General features: G+C 39.3%; 1 protein-coding gene across 3 annotated transcripts; it reads right to left on the bottom strand.

Annotated features, from left to right (window-relative positions):
* Positions 1 to 434: 434 nt before the first annotated feature.
* On the bottom strand, positions 435 to 25,170 carry amph (amphiphysin). 3 transcript variants are annotated; one of them, XM_028473512.1, is made up of 22 exons: positions 25,029 to 25,170; positions 20,892 to 20,972; positions 19,119 to 19,173; positions 18,842 to 18,936; positions 17,868 to 17,963; positions 17,686 to 17,793; positions 17,521 to 17,606; positions 16,316 to 16,391; positions 16,065 to 16,147; positions 15,663 to 15,807; positions 12,395 to 12,505; positions 11,361 to 11,444; positions 11,116 to 11,142; positions 10,974 to 10,997; positions 10,296 to 10,454; positions 6,580 to 6,621; positions 6,211 to 6,477; positions 5,083 to 5,127; positions 4,341 to 4,391; positions 2,897 to 3,085; positions 2,728 to 2,829; positions 435 to 1,225 (listed from the first exon to the last, which is right to left on the bottom strand). In XM_028473512.1, exons 1-22 carry the CDS (start codon positions 25,095 to 25,097, stop codon positions 1,121 to 1,123), a joined length of 2,100 nt encoding a protein of 699 aa, XP_028329313.1. In that variant the 5' UTR covers positions 25,098 to 25,170; the 3' UTR covers positions 435 to 1,120. The 3 variants fall into 3 exon arrangements, with proteins under 3 accessions (XP_028329313.1, XP_028329312.1, XP_028329311.1); XM_028473511.1 differs by having other exon boundaries at positions 5,083 to 5,124; positions 12,395 to 12,514; XM_028473510.1 differs by having other exon boundaries at positions 12,395 to 12,514.

Here is a 25,170-nt window from a genome sequence, read left to right on the forward strand (position 1 = left end):
TATTTATATATATAAGATGTATGGGTATTTGTGTGTAAACTGGAGAACCTGTTCACACTTAACATAGGTCACTATAGGCTGAACACACAATAGGTTCAAGGGTCAAGGCCAACCACTCTGGAACTTTGGTCCCCCCCCTCATGTCACAATGACTCCTCCCACCTCTGAGCAAACAGCGCTCTGACAAACAGGTTGTTAGAAACTCAGTGTGTGATCTACAAAAGCACAGACACACACACACACAAACATTATTATATTTCAGGGAAGCATTACTTGTTAAGCGTGCTGAAATAAACACTGATGGAAAGACTGAAATTAAACATCTGCCCTTTAAAACTCGGTTAAAAGTTAGTCAAAAGACCAAGGCTGAATCTAACATATATTAAAAATTAAAATCACACAACTTGTCCAGAAACAAATCACAAAGAGGTGAGTCATGAAATAATCTTTATTTCTCTTAGTTGGATTTTTTTGGAGTTTCAGGTTTTCATGCTGTTTGCCAATACTGTCATAATACACACACACACACGCACACACACACACACACACACACACACACACACACTGACACTAGAGAACCACACAGTGATGACGTGTGTGAAAAAAAACACTTGGTAACATTTAAATACAGCACATCACTAAAGTGTCGTTACCATGACAACACACTCAACTGAAAGTAAATACTAATATAATATATTATAAATCTGTTTCTGTATCACTTTCTCACACCACATCCCCAAACAAGTCACTTTTTCATTAATCATTTAAAGTTTAATTACAATTAAAATAATTATAATTTTGCCCTGCCAATGGTGTACCCCCGCCTAGCGCCCTATGAGAGCTGGAGACCAGCAGACCCCTGAACAAGGACAACGGGGTCAGAAGATGAATGAGTGAATGAATGAATTAATGAATGAATAACAGTGGTTATTATTTGAATTCTTGTTACCTTACTCCCAGGATAACATTCACTACCACATCATGCTCAGAAACGATCAGTTAGCTTGAGGAGTCTTACACGCTCACACGCGCACACACGCACACACACACACACACACACACACACACACACAGAGGAATGGCTACATGCTGAGTGAATGGCTTTGACCCTTCCTCTGTTTCACTCCAAGCGTTGAGTGAAATTCTCTGGAAAAAGTCCTTTGTGAGCGCCGACGCCGAGTGTCAGCCAATCACACTCTCTGATCCCCGTCAGCCAACCAGCTTCCTGAAACACACACACACACAGACATTTCTTCAGCAAGAGGCTGAACATTGAAAACCAATCCACCTTAAAGAGTCGAGTCTTTTTATTGAATGGGGACTCGGGGAACGTTTGTCTCTATTAATCCCGGGTTTAATGATTCATGCTAGATTTGCGTGGTGTAATGGGTGTTTTTTTGATTTCGTTTTCGATGTAACCTACACTTATTTGTAACCAGAGGTACTGATAAATCCTAGTCAAGTAGAAGTACTGTTACTTGATTGAAATTGTACTGAAGTGCAAATACAAGTATATCATACATAAAATACTCAAGTACAAATAAAAAGTATCTGAATTGAATAGTATTCAAAGTAAAAGGTAAAAGGGAGAAAAATAATGTTTTGGCTTTTTGTGGTGTCGATTTGCTTTTGAACACAGACCAGTTATTATATAAACCTTCAAGCTTTGACCCAAACCTGACAGAGCAAAACTGAAACCTACAGGTCCGACAGACATCAGGTATTCATATCTGCACCGACCTGAAACTAACAATTAAAACCTATTATTTTCCTCATATAAAGTACATTTTTACACTTGTTTTAGTGGTATGCATAGCATTTATTAACAGACAACTGTTAATGTCAACATCAAATCAGCGCATGGGGAAACGAGTGCCTGTCAAACACAGGCGCACTGCGCTTGAGAGTGCACCTATTTACATAATCCATGTATCAAATATATAAGGATAATCCATGTTCTTGTGCAGAAAAAAGATGGATTCAACAGTGGATGCTTAAAGACTGTGCCTGTCCCTCTCTCCTCCATGAAGCTGCTGCTGCACTCACAGCTTTTAATAATGACGTCAACATATCAAATGCGCATTAAATCCTCCTTGATCGTTCACACTGAGGTCTCACTGAAAAAGATCTGATCTGTATCTGATTCAGGACCACATATGAAAGTGGCCTGAATCTGATTTGAAAAAGTCAGACATGGGTAGCATTTGAGTGAAGAAGTGATCTCCCCTGTCCATGAAGTGATGGAGTGACCAAAAAGCACCACCACGTTCAAGCGACACATCACGGGTGATTGAAGCGACTGCAGTCGCTACAGTCGCGTTCGGTATGAAAAACAACGGGGGACTTTCCCAAAAGTTTTCATCAGGTTGGGAGTGGAGTCCATGGGTGGAGTTACCAGCAGAGAGGAGGGTATTTTCTTTCCCGATTTCACTTGTGACATCACAAATGTAGAAAATTTGAAACGGAGCAATTTTCTCTGTGTTATAAGACTTACACAGACCACAAACAAACGACTAGATGGTTTTATTTCACATTTTGTGTGCCGGTGGACACTCAAGTTACCTCATATGTAATCAAAAAAACTGCAAAAGTGAATTTTTCACAATATGTCCCCTTTAAATATTTTTCCAAACAGTCATTTTTATCGTATCGCCGACAAAGGAATCTGAATCAAGCTCTTCTCGGCCAATCACGGAGTGAATCCTAGGTTGGAGGCATGACTCTCACCTGATCCTCCACTGAAGCCGTGGGAACAACCAGAACCATGTCTCCTCTCTTCAGCTCCAGCTCGTCTGGGTTTGCAGCCTCGAAGTCGTGCAGCGTCTCCACCTAAAAGCACAGACACCATGAGCGCCGTCCCGTCACCTCGCCCACCCTCATTGGCTGAGAGTCACACCTTAAACAGGTAGTCATCGGGGAGTCCCGATGCTCCCCCGGACGGAGTCATGTGCTTCATGGGCGCACTCGGGACCGTCACGCCGTTGTCGCTGACTGCAGATGGAGAAATGATGTCGACGTCGCGGTCGTCGTCACCTTCGTTGCTGGAGGCGGGTTCGATCACCACCGAGGGAATGGGCATGTTTTCCTGTGGAAGAGCAAAAGATAATCACCATTTCAGTCATCACATGACTTTCATAAGGCACTGAATTTTAGCATATAAAAATTAAAGATAATCTACATAATTCTATAATAGATTAATATCTGATGGTCAAAGTTTGTATATTTATATATATATGCGCGCATATCAGAGTAAAACATACGATGCAACATTTTTTGAAAAGTTAAAAGACAAAAAAATATATTTTTTTTTTAATTGATTTAATATTTAAAATATTTGGTAACACTTTACTTGAAGTTTTATACACAAAGGCTGACATTCGAAATTCTTTTCTTTACACCTACCTCCAATATAATCTTTGAACATATTAACCAAGCCTTTTTTATTTGGTTAAAATAATTTTCTTCAAGTGAAATTTACTTTTTTAATTTCTTTATTTAGACACCCTTTTTAACATGAGTATGTTGGAAACGTCCTGCGCCCGTGCCTTATTCTTGTACCCTAACCCTAACCCTGTCATAACCCTAACCCCTAACCCTATCTAACCTTAACTCCTAACCCCACCTAACCCCACTAGATCCCTCCACCTAACCCAAAAAATGCCAAAACAGCTCCAAAGGTGTCATAATTTAGCAAACAACACTTAACAATATCCTTCACGACACCTTATTCCTGCTAATGACAACAGAATGACAGCAGAATGTCAGCCTTATGTATAAAACTTCAAGTAAAGTGTTAACAAATATTTGACTTTGAACGCTATGAAAATAAATTAAGCAGTAAATAAACCTTAATCAGACTTTTCTTTTTTAAAGTACAAAAACTTTGATTACACAGCTAATACTGTATATAAGCATCATCTTCATAACATCCTTTAGAGGAGGAGTTCTCACCCTGGGACCCACATTTTGCCACGGTTAAAAAACACACATATACATATAATCTTTTTAAAAACATAAATCTATATATTTTCCTGTGCAACATGCATTTCACAGCATGCCTGTCAAAAGAAAGTAAAGACAAGTCCAAGATTAGAGACATTAAGTATTTATTTATTTTTGACTAGCTGTCCGCGACCCAACCAGTACAGGTACGCAACCCACTTTTGGGTCACCACCCACCATCACTGCATTCAAGTTCTCCACACAGTCTACAACTTATATATCTATAATTCTATATAACTAATAATAAACTGATGATGATCTGAAGACGAAAGGGTGAATGGATGGATACATGGCTGATATCAAAGTGCAGTTAATAATAAATGATGTCAAGAACTTACTGATGGAGCTGCTTCAGCTGGAGGTGACTTTGGCTCTTCAACAGGAGGATCCTGTCATTAGAGACAAATCACATCATAAAATAATGAAACGCATCATAGAGTTTGTTCACGTTGACGTTCGGGAAGGACCCTTTAGCGTCAGTATTCGAACGCACGGGGTCAATATGTGACGCTAAGGGTTGGCCCTTGGCAAATTGCCTGTTTTCAAGGTAGGTTGTGGCTTTACAATTGTTCTAGTGAGAAATGTACCCATAACTTATGGTTAGGGTTAGGGTTATGGTTTAAGGTTCGAAGTCTTATTTTGAAAAGTTGCGTTGAAAAGCAGCTCACGGACCCTCAGCGTCGAAAATGAACACCAAAGGGGTACCCTGTGCGTCGAATACTGACACTAAAGGGTCCTTCCAGAACATCAATATGTGACGAGTTGAGAGTGAAACTGGGTTCGTTTATTTAAAAATACACATCATTCAATTCATTTTAAACATGTACAATAATAAAGGCCTTTGAACATCTTGGAGCCTTAAAAAAAAATCCATTCAAGTGAAGCCAATTTTCTCCCCAAAAACTGTAAGGTGTAGAGTATCTTCAGCTTCTTTCTAAACACTAATGTCTTATTCCCACACTTCATTGAACATGTTTCCAATAAATAAATAAGGTTTCAGCGCAATAAAAAAAAATATTCACTTATTTTCAGTTAATGGAAGTTAATGTCAGACGTGTAAATAAAGTAAAGACAGCATACCTCAGCTTGTTCTTCCTTCACTGAGGCTTCAGGGTTAGTGACCTGCTGAGAGAGAAAATGTGAAAAGTGAAAAGACACTTAATAACACTGGTGATGAGATGATGACAATGCAGATGATGATGACGATGATGATGACTATGATGATGAGATAAAAATGGCAATGTTGAGATTGCAGGTTATGATGAAAACCATGAAGAAAAGGAACCTGATGCATAACATAACAACGCACCATTTCCCAACGCAGAATCACTTTAAATGGCCCATGTTAAGCTAAATCAACGTTCTTGTGCTTTGAACATCATAAAAGTGTTATTAGGGCTTCATACACAGGCCCAAAGTGTTTTTTTCATTGATTCCCTCAATCGTTAGTTAGAGGGTGATTTGCTCCTTTCTTACTGCAGGGTGAGCCCAAACACCTCGCACCAATTTGATGACGCGTTCCCACTTTGATGACGAATTTGACGCGGTACTAAGCTGGAGAAGCCACGCCTCCAGGAAGCTCTCTGCTGTGATTGACATGTAAACAGACACGCCTACAAAGGTGAGCATTTCAGCATCATTTGCGCAGTGCTATGTATGTATTTTCTACAGTCTATGTATGTACCGGTGAATGCCCCGCCCCCATGCTCTGTCTCGTGTTTATAAAGCAGCATGAGCTCAGCTATGAAGTGGGTGGGAGGAGGGTGGGCCGTCCTCTGGCCCTACATCACCGTGCGGGGAGGAGGAGGTCAATGTCCTGTCTATAGACACGCACACTCATGAATATGCATAAGTAGGCCACAAATCAGCCTGTTTGTGTAGAGTTGATCAGAAAGTGACTTTTCAGAGGCTAAAATCCTGGAAAACAGGCGAGTTTGGGAAAATAAACCTCAAATACTATGTTTTTGGGGTTCTTAGAACAAATGGAGATGGGTGAAAAATAGCATGACATGGGACCTTTAACTATCCTGTGAGTGTGAATGGATGAGGAGCAGATGAGGATGAAGTGATGATGATGAAGATACTTAGGATGGTGAATTTTGTGGTAATGAATTCATACAAAAATATATAATATGTATTTTCACTGACGATGTTGATGATAAATAATTAAGGATCATGAGGATGAAGATTCAAGCACTGTCCACTCACAGCTGGCTCTTCTTCCTTTGGGCTCTCTGAGCTCTTTTCTGTGTCCTCCTGATCAGTGGGGGCCCTTGTTAGCTCCTCGGCTGGCGAAGGCGGAGCATCTCCGTCCTCGGCAGGCTCTGATTGGTCAGCAGGCTCTGATTGGACGGCAGGCTCTGATTGGTCAGCAGGCTCTGATTGGTCGGCAGGCTCTGATTGCACGGCAGGCTCTGATTGGTCAGCAGCTGTTATCTCGGATGCTTCAGCAGCTGATTCGCCGTTTCCTTTGTTCTTTTGCAAAAAATGATAATCAGATATAATATGGTTCCTCCATGCACATTTTCAGATTAAACCTGAGGATTAAACTGTGTGCGTGCGTGCGGAGGATCTCACCATCTTGTCGAATTCAGCAAAGAACGACGGTGCTGCTCCATCCTGCATGTGTGAACAAAGAAGAAGGACGGTCATCGTTCACATCAAGGCAACATTTAGACCAGTGGATCTCAACTGCTGGGTAGGGACCCAAACCAGCATATGAGACATGTTTTTAATGGGAGTGTTTACAAAAAGACTTTTATTTTGAAGGGTAGTAATTTGTCTAGCATAGAGCCCTACTAAATGGGGTGTCCCAATCCAACCTTTTCACTTCTGATTCAATGCTGATATTGCTGACTCAAGTATTGGCTGATACCGATATCAATCCGATACGATATGAGCATGGATCATACAGTACATGAATGTATTACTTATTTTGCAGTGTGAGATGTTAGAAAAGGCTTGATCAACTGATCTCAAACAGAGAACAACAGTCAGCAACAGTAGACCTAGGTATGAGAAAAACTAAAACATTTTTTTTTTTTAATAATTTGATACGTAAATGTTAACCTTAAACATAAGGATATTGTACAATTGAATAAAATAAATAAATACATAAATTTGAAAACCCAGAAAAATAACATCAATAAATCCAATAACAACAATAAATATAGTTTTAAAGTGCAAAATAGCCACTAGCTTAACTTAAACATAAGAATATTTAACTGTTTAACAGAATAAATCAAACATTTAATTAAAATTCCTTGAAATATAATTTAAAAACAAACATTAAAAACAAGGCAGTGGCTATCCGTACGGTTGCCGTATCAATATACCGACACGCAGAACCCCTCATTGGCCAGTTTAGGTCGCGTGACTAAGACTTAACCTAACCCTATGTACGTGTACTTCGGTAACCGTACCAATAGCACCGGGGGTTGTCCATACGGCAACCGTACAAATAGACACTTTAAAAGTGCAAATAACAATTAAATTAAATTTTTTTTACTGTCAGTATTCAGTTCTGTCAGCTGCTGCAGTGAACTGCTTGCATCAGAGTTCTGATATCGGATTGATTTTCGGGACACCACAACCCACTAACACGGGGGTGGTAATTTTGTACTTAGTTCTCTTTAGGGTTATTCAGTATTTACATACTGTGGGTGTTATTACAGAATTAAGTCAGTTGGTAATACTAGGACCCAAGGACAGTTGAGAACCACTGAATGAGGAGCATTTGGACAAATTAAGTCATATCGGGTGAAAATCAGGGGAAGGGACTTCAGGACTGAAGGAGCTACAGAGTCAGGAGCTGCTGAGGGTTTGATCAGTCCAAGATGCAGCAAGCAACACTTTGGGATTCACTTCAGGGTTCTGCAACGAGCCACTTCAACAGGAACTGAATCAAACAAACTCCACACTTTCCTGTTTGAGAAGCTACGTGCTAAGCTAACCAAAACGTGGGGCGGGCCTGACTGCTGGTATGGAGTTCCTTCCCAGTCTCAGAGGAAGATATTTACCTTCTGCAATAGGTAAACCTAAAAGATCCCTTACCTCAGAAGATACACGTGTTGGAAAGGATATGAAAATTCACAGCACACACTGTCAGAAAGAGCGTCTAAAGATGTGGAGGAGCCGTTTATGGTTTAAAACTGATAAAACTGTTACTCCTATGTAGGGTGCAAAGATAATGGGTTGATAAGTTGTTCCAAAAAGATATATCATCAAAACTCTTACGTCTCTTTACTGACCAGATAATGTAGCTCCGCCCCTTTACCCAATGATCCTGCTTAGCTAGTGCTGCTTTGTGCTAAGCTATCACAAAACAGTAAAACAACAAAAACAAAAAAAAACAAAACACACAAAATACAAAATAAAAAATACACAAAAGACCACTGAAATACACAACACGGAAACAAAAACCTACAAATCTACACACGACAAAAACACATTACGATGACAAAAGCGGCTTTTGTGTGGAATATGAAACGGCCGCTGCATAGACTGTCGGAAAAAGCTCTGAAGGATGTGAAAAAAAACTTTTCAGAGAGATAGAATTTCACAACTTTTCAGTTATGTATCAAGTAGAAAAAAGTTGGAAGAATCCACTTCAGGGCATCACTGATTGGAGGAAGGAGGGATGGGTGAAATGATTATTTAAAGGAATGGATGAAAAAGGAGAAAGCAGTCGAGGAGGACACGGGGATCTCAGGAGCAAATGGTAAGTTCTCACTGGCTGGGAAAAGGTTTTCCTATTTGTGACTACTTTCTACTCTACTCTGGTCTAATCATCAAACTGAAAAAGAGAACCAGTTAAATACCTCGTCTTTTTTTGTATCTACTTCTTGGTACAAGTTTCCCAACCTCCGGTTTGCTGCCTCGTCTTCGGACATGTCTGAGTGTTCCGGTTCTCTTGGGATTCGGGGAATGTGAGCCTCGGAGCAGGAAGCATCTGCTGGGAAACTGTTGGCGAAAGGGTCCGAATCCCACCCGCCTGCAATAAATGCACTTCCTCTGGATGTCTCAGCAAAGGGATAAGAATCAAACGCACCCTGTCCCTGTGTCTCAGCAAAAGGATCAGAATCAAACGTACCCTGTCCCTGTGTTTCAGCAAAGGGATCAGAAGCAAACACACCCTGTCCTTGTACACCAGAATCAAATGCAACCTGTCCCTGTGTCTCAGCAAAGGGATCAGAATCAAACGCACCCTGTCCCTGTGTCTGAGCAAAGGGATCAGAATCAAACGCACCCTGTCCCTGTGTCTGAGCAAAGGGATCAGAATCAAATGCATCCTGTTCCTGTGTCTCAACAAAAGGATCAGAATCAAACGCACCCTGTCCTTGTAAACCAGAATCAAACGCACCCTGTCTCTGTGTCTCGGCAAAATGATCAGAATCAAACGCACCCTGACCCTTCATATGAGCTAAGGGATCAGAATCAAACACACCTTGTGCTTGTGTTTCACCCACCAAACCAGAATCAAATGCACCCTGACCCAGTAAACAAGAATCAATCGCACCCTTTGTCTGTGTTTTTGCTGAGGGATCAGAATCAAACGCACCCTGTCCCTGTGTCTCAGCAAAGGGATCAAAATCACCCTGTGTCTGGGTTTTACTTGAAGGATATGAATCCAAAACAGCCTGTCCTTGAGGCTCAGCAAAGGGATCTGAATCCAATGCACCCATTGCCTGTCTCTCACCCAACAAACCAGAATCAAACACACCCTGACCCAGTAAATGAGAACCAAACGCACCCTGTCCCTGTGTCTCAGCAAATAGATCAGAATCAAACACACCCTGTCCCTGTGTCTCAGCAAAGGGATCAGAATCAAACGCACCCTGTCCCTGTGTCTCAGCAAAGGGATCAGAATCAAACGCACTCTGTCCCTGGGTCTCAGCAAAGGGATCAGAATCAAACGCACCCTGTCCCTGTGTCTCAGCAAAGGGATCAGAATCAAACACACCCTGTCCCTGACTTTCAAATTTTTCTTCTATGTTCAGTTGTTCTGACTTGTCTCCACCCCATCCACCTCCATCTCTATTGTCCCCTCCTGCTTGTTGGTGGTCATGTGACAGCTCATCGTCGGCGCTTACCCACCCACCCTGTCCTCCCTCCCCCTCCTCAGCCGTCTCGTACTCTGACCCAGAACCGTCCAAGGATCTGGACCACCGCCTGTCCTCTGTCAGGTCCTCAATCTCCTCCCCGTGCTCGTTGGTGAACACCAAGCCTGGCGTGGACTTCCTGCGGTCCAGTCCTGACTCAGAGGCAGGAAGGGAAGTTTCAGGATCTCTAACCTTGTCCTCTGGCTCAGGGGGCGTGGGTACAGTCGCAGGTCCACTGTCAGAGCCAGGCTCTGCCGCCTCAGGCTCCGCTCCTTCGGTAGAAGCCTCTCCATTTGCCGCCATGGAACCAAAATCAGCCGACCAATCAGCGACGAAGCCTCCATCTGCAGTCTGGAGCAGAAAGGGAGGAGTCAAAGTGTTAAAGGGAGATGATTTGATTCAAGGTTAAGCCTGATAGTCCGGCTCAGTTAAACCAGGATGTAACTGGAACAGCCGTTTCATCAGAGAAAACACTTTAGTTGCCATGGATACAGTCTGTGCTACAAAATGGCTCCTAACCAGGTTTAAAGGTAGGCTTGGTCTACCTGCTGCTTTGGCTGCAGAGTATCCAATTGATGATACAGAGTTTCTTCTAAGTTATTTTAATAAAATCATATTGTTATGTAGAAATTATATTATAAAACACAAAAACACTTTACAATGAGATTCAGAATGAGGAATATTCCTACATTTCCTATTAATTTAATTAAATTTAATTAATTAAATTAATAAACCACATTACTATATACACATTTATTTTTTTACTACTATGTCTTGAATACCTATCAGTTAAAATGACAAACAATGATATATGTTATATCAATGAATACACTTCATTCATTAAAAGTGATAAAAGATGTTCGTACTCACAGGCTGAGCTGCTTGGGAATCACCCTTTAAATAAAACAACAGACAAAAAAGCAATCACTTTTACATACATATATTCAATTGTTTAATGTATTCAAATCCAAAGCATTAAATAATGAGTTGAATTAGATAATCTGATACTCACAGACCACATGTCCCAGGGCACGGCTGTCTGAAAGAAGCAGAGGGAACGCCTGTTAGTGTGGTATAGAATGCAAAATCTACAAATATTTATAATTCATTTTTAATGTTCTTGTTGTTCAACAGGATTAAAAAAAAACATGATTTAAAAATGTCTGTAATGCAAGGATTAGTGTGAATAATGTGGATGATGGATGATTTTTTGTGCTTTTGTGTGTGTGCGTGCGTGCGTGTGTGTGTGTGTCAAACCTGTGGAATCGGTGAAACACTGTCATCAGGCTGAAAAGCGTCAAAGTCCAGATCGAGCAGAGACTCCCCGGGTCGCTCGTTGGGCTGAGTGAGAGAGTTAGAGAGAAGATAGGCTGACTTTTTAATAAAACACCACATTTCCAAACATTGGAATTTGAGGCTGAAAATGTACTATTGGTTATTGTATCTGTGCTGCGCATAAGGCTTTCAATTGATATGAAATAACTTCAATTTGAGTGAAAACTATGAGTTGAAATTATAGAAGTTAAAATGAGTTATAATATGAGTCTATATCTTTCCTAAAGCATGTCATCGGTGAATGAAAGGAGTGCATTTAAACACTAATATCCTTTCTTTCCTAAATGCAGCTGTCAGATCTGCACCAACCAGGATCTTCTAACAATGGCCAGGTCATTTTCCAAGAGAACCTACAGGAGGCGGGATTATTTAACTCACTCAGATCTTATCCACGTCATAACCTGGTTCTGACCAGGTTAGGCGCTCAGCCTAAGTTACCATGGTAATTTAGCTCTGTAAGACGTTAGCCAGCATCGTCGTACAGGACACATCGAATAAATCCTGGAAGTTTGAGTGACAAGAGGTAATCCAGCTCCGTAGTACAGGCCCAGTGACATAGAGGATGGTCCATCATGAAATAGTTATGTATTAATTATGTGCTTAACTTTTTGATTTATTGCAGCTGTAGAATTCCTACGCTGACGCTGAAAACAGATAATTTAATGAATTAATCTTTTTTTTAATAACAAAAAGCAAAACGTTTATAAAGTATAAATGACTTAAAAGTATAATTTAATTAATAATATAAGTAATGTGAGTGGCTTCAAAAATCTTCATCGGAGGGGCCCTATTATGAACACTAAACTGGTTATTTTGGATAATGTAATGCTTACAATTATTATGAGAACTGTTTAAGAGTCAATGCATTAATGCTGAACAGTCCATGGTGAAAACAGGAGTCTGTCCATGGAAATGATGAGCATTCTGCGTACGTGCGTGTGTTTGTGAGGTGCTACCTGAGAGGGCAACGGAGCAGGTAGAAACTCTCCTCCGAACAGATCAATGATCTGCTCCTCTGCCACTTCTTTAGTGGGCGTGGCCTTTGGCGGCGGAGGCACCGGCGGTCCCTTTTTCAGCTGCGAGGAAACATCAAGACGTGTTAGCAGCTCACATTGCTTCTGCCACCGCACAAACACACACCGACTCACATTCCAATCATCCACATGTAAAACTACTACCTCACCTCACTAATGCCAAATCTGCAGCTGGAGACGAGCCATTCAGCATCTCACACACTTTGTTTTCCCACAGTCGGAACGTATATTCCCTCACTCTTTAGATTTAAAGTTTCTTTTTTTAAAGCAAACAACTCGCTTTGACCCAAAAGTGGGTTGCAGACCAGCTTTAATTGAGTCTGCAGCTTTTTTCCAGTCTCTTTCTTCTTTTTTTTTGTTAAATAACTGTTTGCTTTTCGGTATCACATGAGCAGAGTGTATATGTTATACACATAACTATAGTGTTTCACTCACATCCTCCTTATGGAACCTCTGTCATTCACACTTTATCCCACAAAGGTCCAAGAAGAGCAACAGCACCATCCATCAGTCCATCACAGAAGCACAGCACAATAGTTAAGGAGCTCCTACAGTGAACAGCCACAACATTATGACCACCTGTGAAGTTCAAACTGGGTTCTAATCTGCTCTGCATGTTCTGAAGATCAACTTCTGCAGCAGTCTGAGCTCCAGCAGCTCTTCCGTGGGAACTTAAAATGTGCAAATTACACCAACAGGCCTCATCCATCCATGACCCACACACTGGTTCAATACATAAAGCCACAATGAAAATACAAAGAAAATGACTGAAACCAACACACAAAATTACAAAAACACACAAAACAAGAACAACACACCAAACAATGGCAGAAATGCACAAAATGAAAAACATAAAAACTGTCAAAATGACAACAGAAAGTATCACAATGACAACAAAAACACACAAAGCAACAAAAAAAACATACAAACCGCTAACAAAGACAAAAATAAAAACCCCAGAAACACACAAAGAAACCACATAGTGAAAACAATACAGTATTACTATAAAATGACTATAAAAACCCACAGAAAAAATTCTCAGAGGAAAAAAAACATCTTCAGTGTTCCTTAAACGACTGCGTTTGGAAGGAATATAAAATGGCGGCTGCACAGACTGTTTTTCATCTTTCCAGTGAATCAGCTGCATGGATGATGTGTGTGTCCTCAGTTTGAATTCTTGTGTCTCACTAATGACAGATTCAATCTGCATTAGTAGCTTCTCATGTCGGTGGTCATAATGTTATGGATCATCATCCGCTCTCCTGTAAAACGGTTGAGTATCAGAGATGTTACAGAATATTTCTGATAAACACAAACAAGTGTTGTAGAATAAACATCTCCTGTAGATGTCTATTTAATTGTATTAATGGGGGACTGGATCTACAACACTGGTTCCCAAAATAAAGTCCATCACTCCCATTAAGGTCCAAATGACACTCAGCACACATCACTTCTTGCTTGAGTCAGGTCAAAAAATCATTATGATGATTAGTTATTAGAGTTTTAACTAGAGTTTGAAGTAATCTCCCATTCCAAGACATTGAAGATCCTTCATTAATCCTGTCAGATTAAGATCAGATTTAATGTTTAAAATCAGGATTTACGCCTCACTTGGATTGGGAATAAATCCTCATGTTTGTTTTTAGGTTTGGAATAATAACTCGCTCTAAGACTTGTGGGTGGCTGAACCATTTCTGTTGAGAAAGAGTGCATTTAGTGCTTTTATTTTGAAAATTACTTATTTTTCGGTTGCATTTTCTAATCATGTGAAGCACATTGAATTGTTTTGTGAATGAAATGTGATATACAAATAGATTTGCCTTGCCTACAATGCAGTGCTAACAATGTAATATTAGAAAAAGGTTCTTTTATTTACAATATTTTACCAAATGTGACCAAAGCTAATCAAAGTTCCTGCGAGTCAGCATTCCTGTTGTTGGGAAAAGTGAATTTTCCCGACATCAAGAAATATGATACATATTTTAATATATGTAATCTACTCTTTCCTAATCTAAAAAACTCAAAAATGACCTTGAAAGACCTGCAGGAGTTTTTACCAGCTTTGGTCACCTATACCTTCAATGTACCGCTCTCATCTTTTTAATTGTGACCTGGACAAGCCCCCGAGTTTAGTTTTAACTCCATGATTTAGGAGGGGGTCTACAATGGTGAACCAGTGTTTTAGAAACACACTAAACAACTCCACAGGACACACACACACACACACACACACACAGGGACTGACACAATCACACACACACACACGTATGTCCATCTAATCCCTTTGATGTGTGGGTCAAAGGTGAGCACTGATGTGATATGATCACAATCAGTGTGGAGGGTCGGGTCTGTAGGTTAGTATGCAGGTGCTGCTCTACTGTATAAAACACTAGGGTTATACATCCACACGTTTACTGTCTGCTATCACATGATCACTCACCGAGAAACAGACAAAAGAGCGCAGCGAGAAGAAAACAGTCATAAGGAGTTAAAGAGCAAACATCCATTGATCACTAGCATTACATCATTATTAGGACACTTTATCAAACACTAACATCTTCATCTATCACTACAATTATCTCACGATAATACTGATTGGCTACGTCTCAATTTTTCTTCAGGCCGTTTTAATGACAACTATGGTATTGTCCAAGATCTTGACAGCTCACAGTTCCTTAGCTGGTGTAGCATTATCGGCTATCATGTTGGACTGTGACTGTTTTTGAATATTTTGCATTATTTGGATTTCAATTAGAAATTTCCTCAAAATGTGTGTTTTGGTGAGTGTGTGGGAACTGGAGCTTCAGGTGTGTTCTTCTGCTACTGGGATCCATGTGTTTTATCTCAGAGATGTTCTTCTGTTGTTTGTAACAAGTTCCTGGTGACTTTCTACCATCAGGAACCAGTCTGTCCTTCTCCTTTAACCTCTGAGAGCTGCTGTGAGTGAGACATTTCCTCTGGTTGCACCAAAATGAAGATGTGACTTACTTGTATAACAATACCACTGTTTACATGCAAGTAAAAAATATATGCCATCTGTGGATGACTGGATTGATTTGATGCTAAAGTGCAGCAGGTTGTACCTGATGAAGTGGCCCGTGGCTATATCTAAAACACAAACTACACGCTTGGGGTCCGCTGATGAATGTATAAGAGGCCTGATTCAGCTCATAGTCAGGCTGAGACGTACCGGAACCTGTGCAGGGGATTTGGGTCGTGGAGGTCCAGGAGAGACTGGGCGGAGCATGTGGTTGGAGGGGGCGTCTGGACTGTCAGGTGGAGACTCGTCATCTGGAGGCGACGGGGTTCTTGCCAGCCTCAGTGGACCTGAGTCACTTTGGACCAAAACAGAAAACACTAAGGATGAATTGTTCTGGAAGATATTGATTATTAGATTTTAGAAAATTTGTTTCCACTGTAAACTGGGACAAATAAATTAGTCAATGAATGAAATAACAAAGTTGGATGTTAAATGCCTCAAATTAAAGCTAAAAATGTCCTCTTTGTAAAGTGCAAACAGTAATAATCTGAACGTACTGATCCAACCCTCAGACAAAATAAACAACATACTGTGAAAAATCTAAAAGCTGACCTAGGAGCTCCCTGTATGGTGAACATTTTGTCGGAGTGCTGCTCAGCCAGTTGGGTCATCACCTCATACAGCTCCCTGCACACCTACAGGGATAAAGACAGCACATATAACAACTGTATACGTACACTGGTTTCCATAGGACTGAGGTTTGTGTGCTTTTGAAGGTCAAAGGTCACAACCTTAAACATCCACAGAGAGACTGACAGCCACAAATCAATCACTAATGATACATCTTTCTGTCTGTTACTGACCACTGAGATCTCACGGTGAAACTTGGCCTCCAGGCTGGTCACACTCTTAAAGGTGCTGATGTAGAATTCAACCCGGCTGCCCAGAAAAGAGAGAGAAATCATTCAAATTTTAGTTATTTATATTTCTTATATACACTACTGGTCAAAAGTTTTAGAAAACAATGATTTTTCCTGTTATTTGTTGCAATTCAAGTCGTGTAAGTCCAATGAATAGCTTGAAATGGTACAAAGGTAAGCACTGAACAAACAGAGGTTAAAAAAAAAGGTTTGGTTACCCAAAGCTGAAAAATATTGTACATTCAGAATTATACAAATAGGCCTTTTTCAGGGAACAGGAAGTGGATTAACAATTTAAAGTTGTTCTGCAGCAATGAAGGTTGAATCAGCCTTGAAAGCTGGTGCTACTAATTCCTACAGGTGTTCCAACTTTTCTTGGTTACTTTTAACCTCCTTTGTCTGCATAAAAGCAGTGTTGGAACACACTGTGGTACCAGACCCTTATGAGCATCAGGTGAACAGTATTATTCATGGATCCATCATTTCTTTTTCAACTCAAATTGCTAATTTGTTCTACGCTTTCATTTCAGAGTGAAACGACACAATAAACTGAATAATTTTCAGTAAAAAACTGGAAAAAGTGTGGTGTTCTAAAACTTCTGACCGGTAGTGTGTGTGTGTGTGTGTGTGTGTGTGTGTGTGTGTGTGTGTGTGTGTGTGTGTCTGTGTAAATATATAGATATAGATATAAATATAGTTAGATTTAAGCTATTTGTGATTTATGTCTGTAAACTATTTTTTGTGTAATTGTGAATTGATTGATTTTTCATTAGTTGTTTGTATTAATAGATTATTTGTAGTTGCTTGCTTGTTATCAATTTTTTTGTTTTTGTTTCTATTGTTTGTTTTGTTTTTTTTAGATTTATTTCATATTTACAATAAGATCTTAAATGTCTTTGTTAATAACACTGATTTATTTTCACAGTTTATTTTCCTTTTTTTATGATTTAATCCTATCATTTTTATTTTTCAGCTGCATTCACTATCTTTCTGGAGCTGCTAAACTGTTTATTATAGTCTAACGTCATCGAGAAATGGTAACGGTGATTGGTAACGTATTATTCTATACTTTTTATTTTCCACAAATGAGTAGTTTGTTGTTTAAAGTGTTGATTAGAGGCTGATAGTGAACCTGTGCTGGGGCTCACCCGTCCCACAGAGTGGGCAGCTCATCCTGCAGGCCCACGTTCAGCTCGTCGAACACTCTCTGAGCTTTCCTCAGCTCCTCTTCTGCCTGAAGAAAGCAGCAGCTTCACTGAATCATCTAAGACACTCGGATGATCACAGTTTAAAGGAGGGAATAATAAACTCACTTTCAGCATTTTACGGTCGTTCTTTATCCCGGATGCCTGCAGCGTCTCCACGTGATGGCGCGCGCTGTCGTAGTCGATGAGTTTGCGACTTCTCTTGGCCACGCGTGTCTAAAACGTCACAGATTTAAAGTTAAAGAAGGTCCTACAGAGGGAAATATGCTGAAATCAACACAAGGAGATGCCTTTAGGTCTGGAAACTGTTGGAGGTACGCATCCAGGTTCAACAGCGTCGAGTCCACCAGTTTGTTGTGGAAGTCTTCCCAGAATGCATCACATTCCTGAAAAACATAACCATTCAAAGGGACCATTACTTTCTTCTCTTTGTTTAGAGAACCAGTAAAATCATGGGATAACTACCTCCAACTAATCACAATACACACCTATTTATTTTGTTTCGGTGCAAAACCAGTACAAAGAACATTCTAACTGTTAGTAAATCAGATCTTAATTTTTGGCCCAAATCCAGAACCAAACCAGCTCATAACCAGTTTGAAATTGTAATTAAATGAGACACAGAATGGTCACAAAACTACAATCATAACAGACCAAAAGGTAAGCAGTCTAAAGTTAGTTCAAATTAAAGACCCTGAAACCATTATTAGACTGGTCCAAAAACTTTATAAACCAGTTAAAAACAAGCTACAAACCAGTCCAAACCAAACTACCACAAAACCAGTGAAAAGAATCATTAAAGTGGTTAAAAAAAACTTTTGAAAATTCTTAAAAGCAGTTTATAAACAAAGTACCAACCAGTCTAAAACTATTGTGTGAAAACTATTATCAAACTGGTCCAAAAACCATGAACACAGCCAACAAACAAGCTACAAACCCATAAAAACAAACTACCCTGAAAACTGATTAAAAAAATACTGTAATATGTGAAATCCAATACTTTAAAAGCATTAATTGTATTTTGCTGCCACCTGCTGGTCAGTTCTGGACTTTGGTTTTGTGTGTTGTCTGTTACTCTCACTAAAACAGTTCATACTAACACAAATGAGAAAAAGCCGTCAGTACTTTTATTCAATGATTGCACATAATGTGTTCTCTCTTTTTCCCCTAATTATCCACAGGCCAGAATGGAATCGGTTGTGGCCTGCAGGAGGCGTATGTTTGAAACAGCTGATACTGAATGTGTGTCATTGGTGAATCTGACCTTCCCACAGCACATGACGTCGTCTTTTCCGTGCCAATCAGGCTCGTACACTTCATGCAACGACTGAGCCAAGTTGATGGAGGCCTGCTGCATCCCTGCAAACAATAAAACATTCACACCAGTTGAAACCACCTGTGAGATTATGATCTGCAGTGTGTTTGTTGTATCAGCAGAGACAGAATGGTGTGTGAGAGATAAATACATTTTTTAGGTTTCTTTTGATTTATTAACTCCTTCATTATTTAATGTGTGTGAAGTTTAACAGTGATCTTCCTACCTTTAATGGCAGCCATGTAGGATTTCATCTCCCGCTGCAGTCGTGCTCCTTCAGACTGAGAATCACAAAGACCATAACAATAAAATACACAGTAAGTGTCTGTCAGTCAATACAACAACAGAAGCTCCAGGAACTCTCTCTGTGAGCAGGAGCCACATTGATGCATAGATTTATACACAGCAGGGGAAGGAGGGAGTGGAGTTCTTCTTTGCTGTTTGTTGTTCTCTAGGAACCATTGAACGTTAACTTCCAGCTCTCACTGGGGCAGTTAATGGTTCTGATGAGAGTCAGATCCTCCCAGTCCCAGGCCATGGTTCTCAGTGGGTAAAGCGTTTATCGCCAACTCCAGGTAAGGGGAGAGGTCCTGCCTCAAGTGTCTCAAGATTGGGGGTGGGACAAAAAAATCTAATGGTATAATCCTCTTCGTTCTACACTTGATACAATAATCAATATGCTGGCAATAAAAGTACATTTTTTTAATTATATTTTTTATTATAATGCATAATTGTACGCATCACTAGTCCTTTATTAGGGAAAAGCTATAAAATCTTATATAATATGTCAAGGTTTCATTTAAAACATTTTTAAACTACACTTTAGCATTGAGGTGTGGAAATATATTCAAATGTGAACTAGACAATAATAATAATAATAATAATAATAATAATAATAATAACAACAAGAAGACATAAACATCAACATCCCCCACCAGATTGGTTGTCATTATAACCTTTTCCTAAATGTCCTAGATCTAAGAACTTAGATGTATACATGAGAATATCACATCGGAGTATAAAATTACAAACTACTTTAAATGGTTTCTGAGAAAAGCTGTCCCCTTTGAAGATACCTAGAACAGAGTAAAAAAAAACAGCACAACGGCAATAACTCTGGAAAAAAAAATTGCACACTTCTCATTTTCGAACTCTATCAAGATATTCATACCCTGAAGCCACACATCGAATTTGGTTATTGTATCTTAAACAGTTTCTGCGAAAAGCTGTCCCCTTTAACTTGGGCAGACGGACGGAGCTCAAACTAAATCCCCCTTCACACTTTGTTGTGGGGAATAATAATAATAATGATATTAAAAAATAAATAATTCACATAATTCAGGGTTTTAAAAAGTAAACACGTAATTCACCATCACTTCCAGTTTTTAATTTTTTTTTAATTTCTGGTATGCTCTAATCATGCTAGTAACCATAGCAACAGCATAAAGCTTGATGAATGTACGCCGAAACGACCGAACTACGAATCTTATACATAAACCGATTGGATACTTAAAGTTAAGGGTACATTTCTCACTAGAAATGTCGTAAAACCATTCTAAAGCCACAATCTATCTTGAAATAAAGCAATTTGCCACTAAAATATACGAGATGTATACCATGTTTTTCATTGCAGGCAGGGGACGGAGTCAGCAGTCACATGACCTGACGTCAGACTGTTGAAAAGACTGGGCGGAAGAAACTGTTAGCATCTTACGTTCTAAAGGCCTCATCCGTAAAATGCTTACAATATTGCTTGTGGACAAATGTTGCTATTACATATTTTGCTGTGAGACTGGGTTGTAATAGTGCTGATGTACACCTTAAATCTCTCCCTGAATAAAATAAATGGCTTATTGTCAGCCTACTGCAGAGCTGTATGATGACACCTTCATTAGTTTCAGATGCTCTGGAGCTGAGAGACCTCCTCGCGTCCCAATCACACATGTTCAAACAACATTAAGAAACATGAACACTCTGTGTGCGGATGTTTCCCTCTCACCTCCTGTCTCCGGAAATTAATCACCACCTGCTCAAACTGCTCATCTTTGGTCTCATCAGCTTTTCCCAGCTTCTGCAGGACCTGAGACACAAACACAGAATAATCTCAGATTAAATACAGCTGGGGTTGGGATTAGTTTGGATTACCGACGAGACTGTGATTCGCAAAAGTCAAATAAAGATATGTAGGATAGCAAACAAGATTCAAGCTTGACTAAACCAGGTAAAAGCATACAGGCGTATTTTATGGATTCCTTAGCAAACGCGAGACATACGCCACAAAGAGCGAGAAGAATCTTATAACACCTCTATCTTTATTTAACGCGAGTAGGAAAATCACAGACACACAAAGACAGAGACATACATTTAATGCTAAATTGTAATGGATTGAGTTAATTTAATTACTACGAAAGATGTCCCAAAGCTCTTTAAAATATCAGCCACATTCACCTATTTACACACCGATGGTATAGAGCTGCTTTATAAGGAATTATTCCACCACAATGAGACACTCTGGGTTCTGTGTCTCAGACCAAGGATTGAACCTAAACCTCTCGAGCAGAAAACGACCCCTGAGCCACACTTGCCTGATAACATACAGTTAAATAACAATGTTTCTCAAATGGGAGAACATGTACCCGTAGTGGTACGCGATGGCACTACAGGGGGTACTTGAGAGAGAGAGAGAGAAGGGAGAGAGAAGGGAAAATTAACAAAAGAAAGCATTAAAAATAGGGATGTAACGATTCACTCAACTCCAGATACGATTTGATTCACAATAGTGGGTTCACGATACGGTTCTCTCACGATTTATTTTACAAATCGAGACTGTAGACAAATGAGGACTGAATTTTTTTTTTCTTCGAAAAATAAATACTGTACTATTTTCTTTTATCTTTCATTATCAAAAGAATGCAATTTAATTAAAAATAAATCCTGAATAAAATAAATAAAGAAATAGTACAAATGAAGAAGAAGCCTATTTATTTAAATTCTGGCTCTACAGTAAACTATGCAAAACTACATAATAGTTCCTTTTCTTTTTAAAAGTGCAACTGAAAATGTCTTTTGTGCCTTAACAATTGGACTTTAAAACAAATCCCATAAAATCAAAGAAATAATATAAAACTATGGCTTTCATTCTCTCTCTTGTTTCTACCTTTCCTCTCTGTGCCTCTCTTACCTTGGATTTCACATGTTCTTTCTTTCATTTTGTCTTGGGGAAGCCAAAATGATTCCACACTTCTGATTTAAAACGCGGTGGTATGTCCTCAATTTTTCAAATTCTAAATAGATAGCACCCTCTGCTGTTAAAAAAAATCAATTTCAGAGTATCAATGTGAACCATGACACCTATGAATCAATTTTTAACCGCCTCACGGTTAATCTTCACATCCCTAATTAAAAAAAAAAAATGGGGTTTTATAATGTTTATTTTGGTTAAAATTATAATAATACTAAATATTAACAGAAACTCATAAAACAACAACAAAAACACGTAAAATAAGTGGAAAAATAGACTGAATAACAAAAAAAAAAACAGAAAAACAACAAAATACACAAAATGACACCAAAAACACACAAACAAAGAGAGAAAAATACTTACTATTACCAGCAAAACACATAACAACAACAAAGACACACTAAATGAGAGAAAAACGCACAAGATCACTACAAAATACACAAAAATAGCAGAAAAACATAGAAAACGACAGAGGAAACAACCAAACAACATAAGAAATAACCAAACGTCACCAAAAACACACGCTGAGAGAGAATCATTTAAATAATACCAACAGCACACAAAAACAACAACCAAAAATATACTGAAAAATAAAATAAAAAACATAATTCAACAAAATACACAAAATGATGATGGAAATTATTTTGATTAGAACATAAACTGAAAATACATGGATCAGTCTTGGTCCACATCAGGAGAGAGATGACCGTAAATGACAGAAACATATATATGCACAAACATATATGAAATAAATCTATTCAGGATCCACTAAATACTGTTTCTTTCCACTTATATACAAAATGAGATTATTTATAATGTGTGTTTTCACTCATTCATTTCATCATTAAGCTCTATAATGGTGTTTTCATAGTATTCTGAGTAAAATGTTGTAGCTGGACAAAAGGGGCTACTTGGATTCAGAAATAAGAAAAAGAGGGTACTAGATCCAAAATTGTTTGAGAACCACTTCCCTTTAATATGCTATTTATGCATTTTTGGGGAGAACACACAAATGTAGAGCAGAAATGTTGGGACCGAGATTCAAACAAATGACAAAGTCAATAAACGGCAGGGTCCCCTTTGAAATTAATCTATTAATTTTTTACTCATATGGCAACAAATACATCATATTTATCCTGTGACTCTAGTAAAACCAAAAACCACAGCATGAGCAGCATGATAAATAATGCAGATAACTGTAACTTTTGGAGTAGAAACCACAACTTTCTTTTATCATTTAAAATTGAGGGTGCGACTTATATAAAAAATGTGACATATATGTACATTTTGAAGCTGGTAATTAATACCATCTATGCAGATCGCCAAAGTTCTATTTAGAGGCTTGTGCATTGTGTGTATGATATTTTTGTAGGACTGTGTGGTCCCTCTGTACCCTGTGTGTGTGTGTGTGTGTGTGTGTGTGTGTGTGTGTGTGTGTGTGTGTGTGTGTGTGTGTGTGTGTGTGTGTGTGTGTGTGTGTGTGTGTGTGTGTGTGTGTGTGTGTATGTGAGTGTGTACTGCCAGGTGTATATGTAGCAGCACTAGCATCATTTATAGCTCTACCTCTGCCTCCAAATGCACTCCAGAATCAGGCTGGACAAAATCAACCAACATTCATATCTTGATATTTTTTCGCAAATTGGAGATACACAAACTTAAACTCAATATTTGTTCCCTCAATAAACTCATAAAGGGGGTTAAACAGATGCAGCAAAGCAGAAAAACCCCAAGGCTGTGTTTCAGCACCATAGACAGTTCCTGTTCTTATTTACAACATGAATGACGACCAGTATTTCGGTTCCATGTACAGCTCTGGTTCAACATCACAGGAAGGACTATTTTTCTATTATTTGTAATTTATTTATCCTTCACAGTCTCGGAGGAAGATAGCACAGATGCATCTTTAAGTTTCCATATCCCTCACCTGAGTATGCAGGTTATTTGGAAGGACAATGATACACAACATAAAATACACTAAAAAACAGTAAAAATGCTCAAGACAACATATAAAACTATGCTAATAAAACACAAAAGGACAGCAAAAATGAAAAAGTTATACAAAAAAATACACAGTGTAAATAAAAACACCATACAAAATGAAAAAAAAAACACATACATGACTACAAAAAACACATTATGACAAATATACACAAAATTACTACAAAAGCACAAAACGACTAAAAGAACAGTAAAGTACTCCAAAAACACACTTGTTAAAACACAATTACAAAAGTGACTCCAAAAAGGACAACAAAAGGACACCAAACCTATAGTTCAAAAGCACAAAATTACTACAAAATAAAAGCATCCAGTCTTTTTATATTGGTAATCAGATTTTTTATTTAGTTATTATTTTTTTTTTTTTAGTGAATCACGTGGAAAACAATTCCTATTGATTTATTACTGTTAGCTACTACCATAACGCCTGCTCTCACCTGCCTGTCCTTAAACTATATCTATGTTTCCGAGCTCTCGGTAAAACACGTGGCCATAGTATTTTGGCTGTTGGTTGTTTTTATGACGGTGTGATTAGGTGTGACGTCATTAACCCACAGAGGAGAGAGGATTCCTCGCGAAACCCCTTCAGTTCAACACGCGCGTGACATACCCCACAGCACACGTGACGTCACACCTATGTGTTGCTAGTAATCCGTCAACAACGTCACACGAGGTCATCAAACCATGATGTATTAAACGAGTTCACTGTTTAGGTGCAGGGGCTGAGACGTCACTGCGGTCGTCAGGCCGGTTTGAAGACTGAAATGACCGAGAAGACGACAGAAGGACGAGGGAGGAGGTGTGCGGGCCTTCAGCCTCAGGACCGCCGTACAGCGCTCTCTGCCTCCGCCCTCCACCCTCCATCAGCAATGGCTGCAGCGGCATGAGCCGCCTTACCTTCTCCTGAGCTCGGTTCAGCCGTTTCTGGACGTTCTTGGCGAAGATTCCCGTCTTAATTTCCGCCATGATAACAGCAGAGGGAGAGATTAACGGAGAGAGGGACGGTGACAGCAGGGGGCGGGGCCTGTCTGTGTGCGTG

The sequence above is a fragment of the Gouania willdenowi genome, chromosome 17 (assembly GCF_900634775.1).
Source record: "Gouania willdenowi chromosome 17, fGouWil2.1, whole genome shotgun sequence".
Classification (NCBI taxonomy): domain Eukaryota; kingdom Metazoa; phylum Chordata; class Actinopteri; order Blenniiformes; family Gobiesocidae; genus Gouania; species Gouania willdenowi.

Excerpts from the sequence above, each read along its gene's own strand:
- amph (XM_028473510.1), bottom strand. The coding sequence starts at position 25,097 with ATGGCGGAAATTAAGACGGGAATCTTCGCCAAGAACGTCCAGAAACGG. Across the intron at positions 12,515-15,662 it reads AATCCCCTGCACAGGTTCCG|CTGAAAAAGGGACCGCCGGT; the intron begins GTACGTCTCAGC and ends GTTTCCTCGCAG. Across the intron at positions 11,445-12,394 it reads CTGCTCCGTTGCCCTCTCAG|CCCAACGAGCGACCCGGGGA; the intron begins GTAGCACCTCAC and ends TCTCTCACTCAG.